General features: G+C 40.6%; 1 protein-coding gene across 1 annotated transcript; it reads left to right on the forward strand.

The window, feature by feature from the left end:
- The first annotated feature begins 272 nt into the window (after positions 1-272).
- LOC119730536 (coiled-coil domain-containing protein 181-like) lies at positions 273-7776 on the forward strand. The gene is made up of 5 exons (XM_038203508.1): positions 273-644; positions 1871-2075; positions 4098-5333; positions 6410-6564; positions 7298-7776. The coding sequence occupies exons 2-5, from the start codon at positions 1947-1949 to the stop codon at positions 7467-7469; spliced, it is 1692 nt and encodes a 563-aa protein (XP_038059436.1). The 5' UTR covers positions 273-644; positions 1871-1946; the 3' UTR covers positions 7470-7776.
- The last annotated feature ends 4515 nt before the right edge of the window (positions 7777-12291 follow it).

Here is a 12291-nt window from a genome sequence, read left to right on the forward strand (position 1 = left end):
AAATCCACTTCAAGAAAATAAAATTATGTTTGAAAGTGATTAATACATGTACGTATCAGGAGGAGATCATTTCATTAAAATTATTATCCAAGTTAATTGGCTGTTCAGTTGAACTGGCGAATTATTTTAATCACCCGACTATCACAACGTCAAGAGAGGGCGCTATAGCAATCTATTGGTCTCGTTTCTGAGAGCTGACAAGTACCCAGACTCAAGTAGGTACCTTCCACGCGCGCTTGGTCACCGGGAGCCCGACGCAATCCACTCAATTACGTCTTTGCGTTGCCAATGGTGCTTGGCCAAAACACACGTACGATATGCAATGCGTACAATGCAACGTTTATTTGCACAACGAGAAATGTATTGATTTGTTGTGTGGAAGCGGATCCTCTTTTCTTTTCAGGACTGAAAGTCATTGTGAAGCTATTAATACGCGGTCAGACGATTGGCATGTCTCTAGACTGAACAACTGTGCATTTCAGGATGTAGTGAAACAATCTTCAGTTGCCTTTTTCGGAATGATGTTCGTGGAGAAGTCTGACATGTCTGAACTTCTGAAGTGAAGTAGAATCGAAATTGGAATTTGGATTTGGAATTAAAACAATTAAAATCAGTTGTGAGTCACGCAAATCCTGAACTGTGAGGTATGTTTTTCTTGTTAAATCATTGAGTAAATTAACTCGCGGAAGTACAAAAGACCTATGTTCACAAATTGTTTCATTTTATGATATTTTTGCAGCCACATTTTTACATTGATCATGAACTAAACAAACATGACAAAACAAAAGTAAGTAGGCAACAAATTTCGCAGTGGCTATTGTTACGGCAGCCGTAACGCATTTCCCATTTTCTATCGTTACGCCCCCCCTCCCCCCCCCCCCCCCGGTAGTACTGCAACTTTTATAAAAACATGAGAAGAAAATATAAATTAGAAGGAAAAAAGTGAATTTGAACGTTATGAAATTCGGACTTTATTTCCCTTTAAAAAAAATCCTCCAAAGCCTCAGGTTAGAAAAGGAAAAAAATTCGAGTGCAAAACTGAGATGTGAACCCGCAACCTCGCGGTGCAAAATCCTACCCTGTATCGACCGAGCTGTCGCACTGCGTATCAAAAAAGTATCGTAGAGGGCGCTAAACAACGAATGCCGTAACGATAGCCACTTCGAACAAATTTTGGTGCTATGTACAACGCGATAACCCCTCAAAATTTAACTCAAATTAGTTTCCACTCTCTTTGTTAATCTCCCTGGCGGAGCATTCAGGAATTTCTACCAAGTAACAAGTACCACATAAATTAACTTCTTGGAAATTCCAAAACTTTAGTAGGCCTGCTAAGCTAGAGTGCTTGATTTGTATTACCATTTGAACTTGAAAAGCGTTTCAAATGTATGACTTCCATATAACAAGCTAATTTTTAAAATATTGAGAAAAAAATGGGGGGGGGGGATTAACACTAACATTACTAGTTTTCATTGTTTTAAATAATAAAAAAGTGTAAATCTAAAAATTAATGTGGCCTGATGTTGCGAACTTAGCAAGTTCTTCTTCAGACATGTCAGAGGCTAAAACAGAAATGACAAGGTACATACATAAACATAATAAAAAAAGTGGTCTGTTTCCTTAATTTGTGTCTCCATTTGAACTTGAAGAGCTATTGAGGCATATATCTTCCACACACTAATCGTTTAAAACTTTTTTTAAAAACTGGTATTAGTTTTTAAAAAAAAATGTTAAAATAGTCCTAGGCCTATAGTTCTTACTCCATGGTTTGTAAAAGGAACACAACATTTTTACAGAAAATAGATTCCAAACAAAGACGAAGACACCATCTCTTTAAAACTCCTTTTTTATTTCATGTTGTCATTTACAGATTTTGACGATTGATCAACAGTAACGACAGAAACCAATAGAAAGACGTTGGTTTTACCAGTGTACCGAGTACCGGCATGATGGAGGTTGAAAGACCAGGCGATCCCCACGCACCGGTGTACCGCAAGGACTCGGTCAGCTCTATCGACAGAGAGCTGGATTGGTTGATTGGATCAGAGAACGAAGAAAATAATGACGCAGTGCAGGTGAGGACGAGAAAATATCGCTTCATGACTTTTCATATCGTCACTGTTTCACGAAGGGACGGGCATGTGGATTTTGAAGAAAAACCGTTCGTGAGATAATCGCAAGAGAAGTTTCTCCATTTTTAAAACAGCGAAAACTACTACTTTGCCACAACTGAATGCAATAAGGAGACCTTGACGTAATTCTTTGATAAATAAACTTTAATTTGAACCTGGTAATTATAATTAATATAATGGTTGAAAAGCCCAAATTAATTAGTAAAGATGCCGGTCCCATCCCTGAAAACGAAAATCTCACATTTCCACAATTACGCCCTTCTTGTTTAACGTGTTTTTCCATAGGAAAGGGCGCGCTTGTTCGATTACGCGCGCGCAGCTGAAAATGTTACAAAGATACCCGTCCCTTTGTAAAATCGAAAATCTCTGTTGACCTACTTTTACCGCCTTTCTGTGCAATAGGTTTTGTACGTGTTCAAGGGGCAGGCATGTTTGCGTCTCTTCAAAAAATCGCAAAATGCAATTATCGAGATGCCTGCTCCTGGCGACATTAATGTTATTCAGGAATTAATGATGTTTTGCTTACGGAAACATTTCAGAATGCTTAAGTACCATGTTTTAAAAGGAAAATAGTGAAAAAACTCGAAATTGAAAAAAATTGTCAATTTGACATGCCCGTCCCTTCGTGAAACCGGTGACGATATGAGAGCTCGTTTTGTGGGAGATGTTATGCCCAACTATGGAAGTAGTCCCAACTATGGTTGGAGCAGTCCCAAGTATTGTTCGAACAGTCCCAACAAAAGTTGGAGAATTCCAAACTACAGCTCGGACAATCCTAACTGAAGTTAAATCGTCCATAGTTGGGGCATAACCGAGACACTTTATCGCACTCAGCTCATGCAAGTGTGGCGCGAAGTACGCTTGGGTAACAAGTCTGTTACAGGTTCGCATGAGCAAAAGACATGTGCCTGAAATGCTCTTGCTACACTCCAACTGTGACATTGCCCCAACTACAGACGATCCCAACTACAGTTAACATCATCTCAACTATAGTTCGGAACTATCCCAACAATGCTTGGGACTACATGTATTCAAAAGATGGAATTTGCGTCGGGGTGATGTGAATTCAATATTGGGTTTTGCCCTCCATCGACGTATTTTAGCCGACCCGCAAGTCAGCTGACCCCGGCAAGCTAGGTGGTCCAGTTGTAGGCAATCTGTACTAGTAAACAGGAGGTCGTGGGTTCGAGTCCCACCCGAGTGATTTTTTCCTCGCAATCACTCAGAACAACACTGAGTTTACAGTGTTTATAAAATATGTCAGTGTTAGGCAAAACCCATGTTGGAAATACTTAAGACTGTCCCAAATATAGTTGGGTCTATTGTCATAGTTGGAGTGTATTAAACACTCTTAAAGGGAATATACATCATTTGCTTTTGCTGTAATTTTCAGAAATGGGTGGAATTGGGGGGTTGGAAATATATAGCAAATCTCGTTACACTGACTTTTTTGAGGTTTTGGGTTCGAAAATGCTATAAAAACCAAGAAAAACAATCATTTTCCTGTAGTCTGGTTCCCTGACTCCATATAAGAAGAAACAGAGCAGTTTACATACATTGGGGAATTGTAAGGTCAGAGAACCAGTCTAGCTGTCTTGTACCCGTTCATAGGTGTGTAATCGCTTGCAAACAAGTGCGATGGTCAATTAACACTTTTCTTGAAAATGACAGTATACCAGGTGCCATGATTTTACAGGATGCTTTACACTGTCATTCACTAACAGTCCAACAAGGTATTTCAAAATGATTTGGTAGTTTTATTTTTTGATGTTTGCAAATGTTGTATTTTCCCTTTAAGGCTAGCATTAAGGTCAGGCCTGGTCAGAAACAAAATACCATTAAGAGTCTCTTTTTCTTTTCCATTGCAGCTTATTCATACCACCAGATTATGAAATTGTTGCCATTTTCAAGGGAAAAGAGGTGTATGTTTCCTCCTTCATTGTTAACTAATTTTTTAATTTCCAGATTGACACTCAAGAACACGAGATGGATTTGTACGAGCGATCTGGATCACGACGTGAAGAGCCAACATCTTTATATCCCCTGAATGAAGACCCGGCAGAAGAACATGAAACAGCAGTTGATAGTGACCATGAGGAACATGAAACAGCGGTAGATGATCATCCTACAGATGATGATGATCATCTAACTGCTGAGCAAAAACTTCTTGAAATTGAACTCCAAAAACTCAAGGAGGAAGGCTTTCTGCCGATGGATGACCCACCAGAGTATGACATTGCTGATCGGGTCCGAGAACTCAACGCGCAGCTGAAGGCGGAAGGCGAAACTCCGGAGAAAACGGACCGGAAAGTCAAGTTCAGCGAAAAGGTCATCGCCGTTGAATTTCCAGAGGAGTTATACGAAGATGACGAGAACGACACAGCAGCTAACGAGAACGAAATGGAACAACTTAGTGGCCGTAACACGGAAGGTGATAGCAGAGACGCTGATGAGAGGACACAAGAGTCAGAGGTCACAGACCCGAATGACCTCGAGGTCGCAAAATTGACCCTAGAGGGGGACAAAGACCGTACTGAAATCGAACCCACGGAAAGCCAGGATTACAATCAAAATGAGCCAAATGGTAGCACTCAGAGCCCTCGCGGACAAGACGACAAAATTCTGATCGAGAGAGACGGTAAGTTTGAATTCATCAGCGTTAAGGACCTCTCGCCTGTTGAAAGACGCAACATGGGCTTGGAACTGTCACTCGTTCAGGATGAAACCGACGAATCCCAGAGCGCCCCCATCACCCCTAATGGGCAGGGTGACGCCCCTGATCACGACCCCCAACCCCAGGAGGTTGAGCATCCGATCCAACCCCACCCGCCCCCCAAACCCCGGCCGTCAACAGCGAATGACAGCACAGGCCTGCATCGCTCCCAGCTGCCGCCTCGTCGGATCCAGTCGGCGCGTACTCAGAGGGAATCCTCAGGGTCCCCAAGAGGGGCCTGGACCAGCTCCTACACGGGCTACAGCAAGTACGGCCTTACCCCGGAGCAGAAGGAGCACAAGCGAGAACAGGCGAGACTCCACATGCAACAGCGGCAGGAACAACGACGGGCCGAGGAGGAGGGACAACGCAAGAAACAGGAGGAAGCGGACAGCGCATTCCAGGCGTGGTTGGATCACAAAAAGGAATCGGAGAGGGAACGGAAACGACAGGAAAAAGAGCAAAAGAAAAACAACGATGATAAAAAGGTAAGAGTAATACTTCAGGACCATTGACCAACTGGCAATTGTGCGGTTACAGGCCCCGTTTCTATAAGAGAAAGGCATTCCCCTTTTTTTTTGTCTTTGGACTCGCCCAACAATGACCATGGAATGTCTCTCCCACAGTTTGTTTGAAGTACTTGTAAATGTGATGTGAGACTGGATGACTTGGGATTGACATGTGATTGACATGTGATTAACATGTGATAACGTGTTGCTTACTTGTGACTGACTTGTGACTGACTTGTGATTGACTTTTGGTTGACTTGTGGTTGACTTGAGGTTGGCTTGTGATTGACTTGTGATTGACTTGTGATTGACTTGAGGTTGGCTTGTGACTGACTTGTGATTGACTTGTGGTTGACTTGAGGTTGGCTTGTGATTGACTTGTGGTTGACTTGAGGTTGGCTTGTGACTGACTTGTGATTGACTTGAGGTTGGCTTGTGATTGACTTGTGATTGACTTGTGATTGACTTGTAGTTGACTCGAGGTTGGCTTGTGATCAGTGGCGTCACCAGACTTTTCAGTCTGGGGGGCACAGGGGGGGCACCAGCATTTGATGGGGGGCACTTAGGTGGATACGGATCGCCGTCCTGGGGGAGGGGTCTAAGGGGAGGGGGTGCCCCCCTCCCCTTTGGAAAATTTTCGCATACGGAAGATGGGCTAGATGCAAAATGGTGCCACATTTGATGCTAAATTCGATCTGAAGATATCTCCAGAAATTGCTATTTTCGAGGTAATGATTTTAACAACGCGCAGAATTTTTTTTTACCAACCCAAATCTCAGATGGGGGGGCACTCGGGGGGGCACTAGGTTTTCCAGGGGGGGCACGTGCCCCCCCTGGCCCCCCCTTGGCGACGCCTGACTTGTGGTTGACTTGAGGTTGGCTTGTGATTGACTTGTGATTGACTTGAGGTTGGCTTGTGACTGACTTGTGATTGACTTGAGGTTGGCTTGTGATTGACTTGTGATTGACTTACATGTATTGACTTGTGTGGACTAGGTAGTGTGGACATGGGTCTTGAATAAAACTTGTATAAATGATCATTGTGTCACCTCTAGGATCAAGCGAGCAATGACGACAACTTTCAAACTTGGCTTCAGACGAAGCAGGGCCAGGCCAAGCGAGAACGAAAGCTGAAGAAACAAGAAGAAGAAGAGAAGATTAATGGCTACTTTTTGCGAGATCGCAAGGACTGTGATCAAGCATTCAAACAGTAAGCGTTTACTTCAGTTATTGGTTTTTGTCAATTTTAACCAATCTTGGTTGATACATAATTTTTTTTTCGTGTTTCTGGCCAGTATGCGGGTTCAAAACAAAATGGGATCATGTTACTTGTGTTCATGGGCAAGACACTTTACTACAATTGCCTCTCTCATAAGTATCTGTTAAGGTAGAGAACAGATTGTAATTTGTACAGTACCTCGGTCTAGTAGTTACAAAGTCTGACTGACGTACATCAATATACAACTGGGCTTGAACTATTAATGGGATCACATTGCTGGTGTTCTTGGGCAAGACACTTTACTACAATTGCCTCTTTCATGGGTACCTGTGAGGGAAGAGAACAGATTGAGTCTGTCTCAAAGTGCTGCTTAATTGTGAAGCGCTTTCTTACATTTGCAAAGAGTGCTATGTCCGTATATGAGCAATACATTATGAGGCCAATAAAAAAAAATACCTGTGTTTCTGGTTACCCCACCCAGCCTAGAAAATCAGACAAAATCAGAAGAAGGGAAAAAAGTAACTGTTATGAATCCTTGCCAAAAAAGATTTTTTTTTTCTGGCTTTAAAAATTTACAGAATATTTTCTTTTTATCCACCCACTTAACCCTATTTATTTATTTTGTCTGTGAAATAGGAAACACGTCATTTCTTTCTTGGCTTTATTATTAAACTCAAGAAACTTTATTGTAATCAATTTGATTTGATTTATGTATTTTCTTCAGATGGGTTAAATCAAAGAACGAAAAGCTCAAGAAGGAGCGTCAGCTGAAGAGATCCAACGCCACCATCAGTCGACAGCTTGCGCGACAATCCCGCAAGTCTAAAAACCTGGCCAAGGCGTTAGAGACCGCACAGATCTACAGATACACAGACTGGTACGGCTACAGATTCTAGAAACTGGCTTTTAACGTCCTACAGACTCGATTTAGGAATGCTTGAGGGCGCTATAATGTTACTCAAGAGAGCCAGTGTAAGACCCATGGTACAGGTTATCCTTTATAACTGAGGACCTGGTTACCTGATGTGATGATAGCTCTGAGGACCTCAGCCCAAGTCCTCGATAGTTTTCATGTACCAACCTTGTGAGTTATCCTGTAGGACTGAGGACCTAACTGAGCTCAGGTCTTTGGAACAAAAGTTTGTGTACAAACCTTGGGTTTTCCTATACAACTGAGGACTTGGAACAAAAGGTTATCTGAAATAACAATAACCCTGAGGATCTGAGCTTAAGTCCTCAGTAGGTTTCATGTACTAACAAGGTGGGTTATCTTGGAAGACTGAGGACCTAGCGGAGCTCAAGTCCTCAGAACTTTTTGTGTACAAACCTTGGGTTTTCCTATACAACTGAGGACTTAGAACAAAATGTTACCTGAAATAACAATAACGCTGAGGACCTGAGCCCAAGACCTCAGTAGATTTAATGTACCAACCTTGTGTGTTATCCTGTAAGACTGAGGACCTAGCTGAGCTCAAGTCCTCAGAAGGCTTTTGTGAACGAACCTTATGGTTAGTCCTTTACAACAAGTAATTTAAAATCTTGGACGAGGATATATCAGCGTTTTCAACAGCTGTTTGTGTATGATTTCATTCAGGCACGAGACGGTCGTTGAATCACCTCTGCCCGCCATTTTGGAAATAGTTTTGTCCGACTTTCTTCGGACTCGTGTGAGAACTCTAAAAGTTCTGTCACAAGTAAAATAGCAATTCCTGTACCTCAAACACAAAGCTGTGAGTGTCTTGTATCAACTTGGATAAGTTGTGCAATTACAGGCTCGATTTAATACATATGCTCGTGCCATATTTTAAATTGGGAGTGCTGATAAAATCCTACGATCAGGCACACTATATATTAACTAAAAGTGTACAAATGCATCCTTCTCACGACTATTTATTAAGGGGGCGGCCATTCGCATGGACGCCACATTCTTAATTTGGCTAGTGCTATTTTTTTATTTTTTTTTTGAATTTTTTTTTTTTTTGGAGGGGGGAGCTAGACACATCCCCCCATCCCCTCCCCCCCCCCCCCTCCGTAGAACTGCCACTGCGATCACGATTTGCTAGTAAAATATAGTTTGTTTTTAGTCGCTACGCCACTGACTTGCGTTGCCTAAAACGATTGTGCAAGTTACGCCATAATTTGTTGCGCAAGTCGCTGACCTACCCACTATTGCGCAAGTCGCTGACTTACGCACTATGAAAACTTCGTGAAATGTGTCGTGAGTGAAATGTTGCACTGCATGAAATTTTGCGCAACTTATGCAATAAATTGTGGCGCAAGTAGAGTTCAGCCATTGCACAAAGCTTTCGTGAAATCGGCTACTGGCGTACTGTGTCAATGCATATTTTGAAACCACAATTTACTCTATATGTATCTGTGGTATTTTGTTATGCCAGACAGTCTATTACTGAGGGAGAGTTTGTGAGATCAAATTAATTTCCAAAACTGCAAGAACCACCCAAAGATAGAAAATCCCACCTTAGAATTAAAGGTGCTTTTTGTTTCTTAGACTAACTTTCTTTTCATAGACATGTATTCAGAAGCTGCTGATATATTTGTACTTACAACATGAATATATTTATCGTAGATGTGTTGCTTTACGGCACATGTGTTTCTGAAAGTGTGCTACATTGAGATCAGTATGTTATGTTTTCTAATAGTTTAACTGACAAACATTGAAGTGTTACGTTGCAGTGGTAAAAACAGTGCCCGTGTTACTTTTCTTTTTGTTTTAAAGGGAATGTACATCATTGGCTTTTACTGTAATTTTCAGAGATGAACTATTTGAGGGGTTAGTATAATTGATCAAATATTGTTACACTGATATGTTTGAAGTTTTGTGCTGGAAAAACCAAGAAAAACAAAAATGTTAAAGTAGTCTGGTTCTCTGACTCCGCTAAAGATGAAATGGATCAATTTATAGATGCCGGAAATTTGTAAGGTAAGGGAACCAGTCAAGCTGGCCTGCACCCGTTCATGAATATGTAACCAATAACAAAAAAATTTGGACTGAAAAAAGAGGTAAATTTAGAGCAGTAGTTGAAAAATAGTTAGGTTTTTGCAAAGGTGGTCGGCCGACCATCGTTGGAAATGTATACCGTTTTCTTGAAAATGACTTCACACCTGGTGCCATAATTTTACAGGATGCTTTAGACTGTCATTTACCAACATCCTAGTAAGGTATTTTGTAAAAACTTGGTAGTTTTATTTTTCAATGTTTGCAAATGTTGTATATTCCCTTTAATTAGATTTGAGGCTCAAAACCAGCTCCACTCAGTTGATTTAAAGTGAATTAGCTTCCTGTTACAGATTATTGGAAGTTTGTTTCTTTTGTTTTATACTAAAATATTGGAATTTGTTTTTAATATGGTGATACATGTACCTAATTGTGAAGATCAACAAGTGTACCTCGGTAATGATCAAAATGAGTTCTTATGTTATTATGCTACAATTTTTTGTGGTAAATTAATTTAATTTAGGTTTATAACATTAATTTGCTTCTTCGGCGTACATTTAGGTGCAAACAAAATTTGAGAGGCAAGTTTCTAGGTTTTTTCTTTAATTTTTATTGAATTATTGGTGGTTTTTTTAAGTACACTGTATTGCTTTTTTATAGTGTATGCGACATTGAAGATGCAATAGTCACTCCCTAAAAGTGCATGTTAGCGTCATGTGCTTAGATCATTGTGTACTATGATAACAGTTAAGTAAACTAGTAAGGTTCTTCATATTTTTTTTCTGTGAATCACAATTAAGCATTTTCAGTTTGCATTTGTGTATCACCCATTTAACCATTTGTGCCAAACTTTCTACTCATTGTGCTTTAATTACTGCAGTGCAAGTCTGTGTATTCTGTTGTACATGCATGACATGTAACGAGTTAGCAGCTTGATGTCCATTGTAATTAACTCTTACATTTTGTTTTCCATTTGTTTTCATTTCATAGAGAAATGTGCATTTCAGATAACATGTAGTAAAGTAATAGATGAATAAATTCAACTTTAAACTAATGTTTGTTTTTGGAACCTTTTTTTTTTAGTGCCCATCCGTTGAAACTTTGTACCCAAATCACACCTCGCCACTTTCAGAATAAAATAAAACAGGGGTGTGAAATCTCAGCTTTAAATTTTTGTTTTGTTTTGGATGTCAGCTTTTTTCCCACACTTGCTGTGTACAAAAGTGTAGGAGATTTCAAAAGTTTAGCTTTTTTACACCTTTTTCAGCTATTTTTATCATAATTGGTCAGGTCACTCACACCCCTGATAAAATATTTTTAGGGGGGGAAAAATCATCAAAACTTGCCATAACTTTCAAATTTACAAGGTTGTGAATTTTTTTTGATTACCAAATAAGTATTTCTTTTCAAAATTATTGTGATATTTCTTCTTGCTCCCCCCCCCCCCCTTCCCGCAGCTGAAATCCACGCCCTCAGGGTACACACCGGTAAATCGATCCGCCAAGCTCATGAATAAAAGTTATACCCTCAAAATATTCTATATTAGAGAGTTCTGAGCGCCGTAAAATTGGGGAATTGAAGAGATATGGTAGTGAACCTCTGGCCCGGACTTGGGGCTTCCAATTCTGAGCATTTTGGATGCTATTGGGCTCGAAAGTGGCGCTATTTTGCCATGTTGTGGAGGGATCGTTTTTCAAGATGGCTACTTTTCCGCTTTTGGGAAAATAGGGGTCGTCTTCTTTGCGTGAAAATATCTCGAAAAGTCAATGGTCAACCCACCATAAATTGAAAAGAAATCGAAAGATGACACATTGATCATCATTTTTCTGTGCAGCTTGAATACCTGTGAGAGTTTTGAGTATTTTTAAAAGAATTTTGAAGTACGGGCATTTAGCACTAGTGTCTATGGGAGTTTATTTGCAGGTATGCACCCTATAAAGAATCACAAAGATGGCCGTTTCGCGCATGCGCTGTGCCGCGGCAGTGGTCTTTTCAGTGGGCGGAACCTACGGGGAGGGGGAAAAAGTGTTTTAAAGGTATCAACAAGGGTTTTTTCCCGTAACGGATGCTTCCAAATCATAAGGGAGCAGTAGGCTATCATCTGATTACAACAATTGATAGTTGAAAAGGGGGGGGGGGGGGGCATTTTGAGCTTTAAAGTAGCTGGAACTCAATTTATTGTCGCTGGGGGCGCTCTACAGCTTAGCAGGGGCAAAACAATCACTATTTTCGGGCTTAATATCGACCTCGGATAATATTTTTCTTTCATTTTTTTTTTCAAAATATTGACTTTGGAGATATTCTGCTTGTCCTGAATGTGATTTTGTGTTAAAATTTAAAAGTTGCCTGCTATTATAGGGTACACACCGGTAAATCGATCCGCCAAGCTCATGAATAAAAGTTATACCCTCAAAATATTCTATATTAGAGAGTTCTGAGCGCCGTAAAATTGGGGAATTGAAGAGATATGGTAGTGAACCTCTGGCCCGGACTTGGGGCTTCCAATTCTGAGCATTTTGGATGCTATTGGGCTCGAAAGTGGCGCTATTTTGCCATGTTGTGGAGGGATCGTTTTTCAAGATGGCTACTTTTCCGCTTTTGGGAAAATAGGGGTCGTCTTCTTTGCGTGAAAATATCTCGAAAAGTCAATGGTCAACCCACCATAAATTGAAAAGAAATCGAAAGATGACACATTGATCATCATTTTTCTGTGCAGCTTGAATACCTGTGAGAGTTTTGAGTATTTTAAAAGAATTTTGAAG

This window comes from Patiria miniata, unplaced genomic scaffold (genome assembly GCF_015706575.1).
Source record: "Patiria miniata isolate m_02_andy unplaced genomic scaffold, ASM1570657v1 HiC_scaffold_22, whole genome shotgun sequence".
In the NCBI taxonomy this organism is placed as follows: domain Eukaryota; kingdom Metazoa; phylum Echinodermata; class Asteroidea; order Valvatida; family Asterinidae; genus Patiria; species Patiria miniata.

Excerpts from the sequence above, each read along its gene's own strand:
- LOC119730536 (XM_038203508.1), top strand. The coding sequence starts at position 1,947 with ATGATGGAGGTTGAAAGACCAGGCGATCCCCACGCACCGGTGTACCGC. Across the intron at positions 5,334-6,409 it reads AAAACAACGATGATAAAAAG|GATCAAGCGAGCAATGACGA; the intron begins GTAAGAGTAATA and ends TGTCACCTCTAG. Across the intron at positions 6,565-7,297 it reads TGTGATCAAGCATTCAAACA|ATGGGTTAAATCAAAGAACG; the intron begins GTAAGCGTTTAC and ends TATTTTCTTCAG.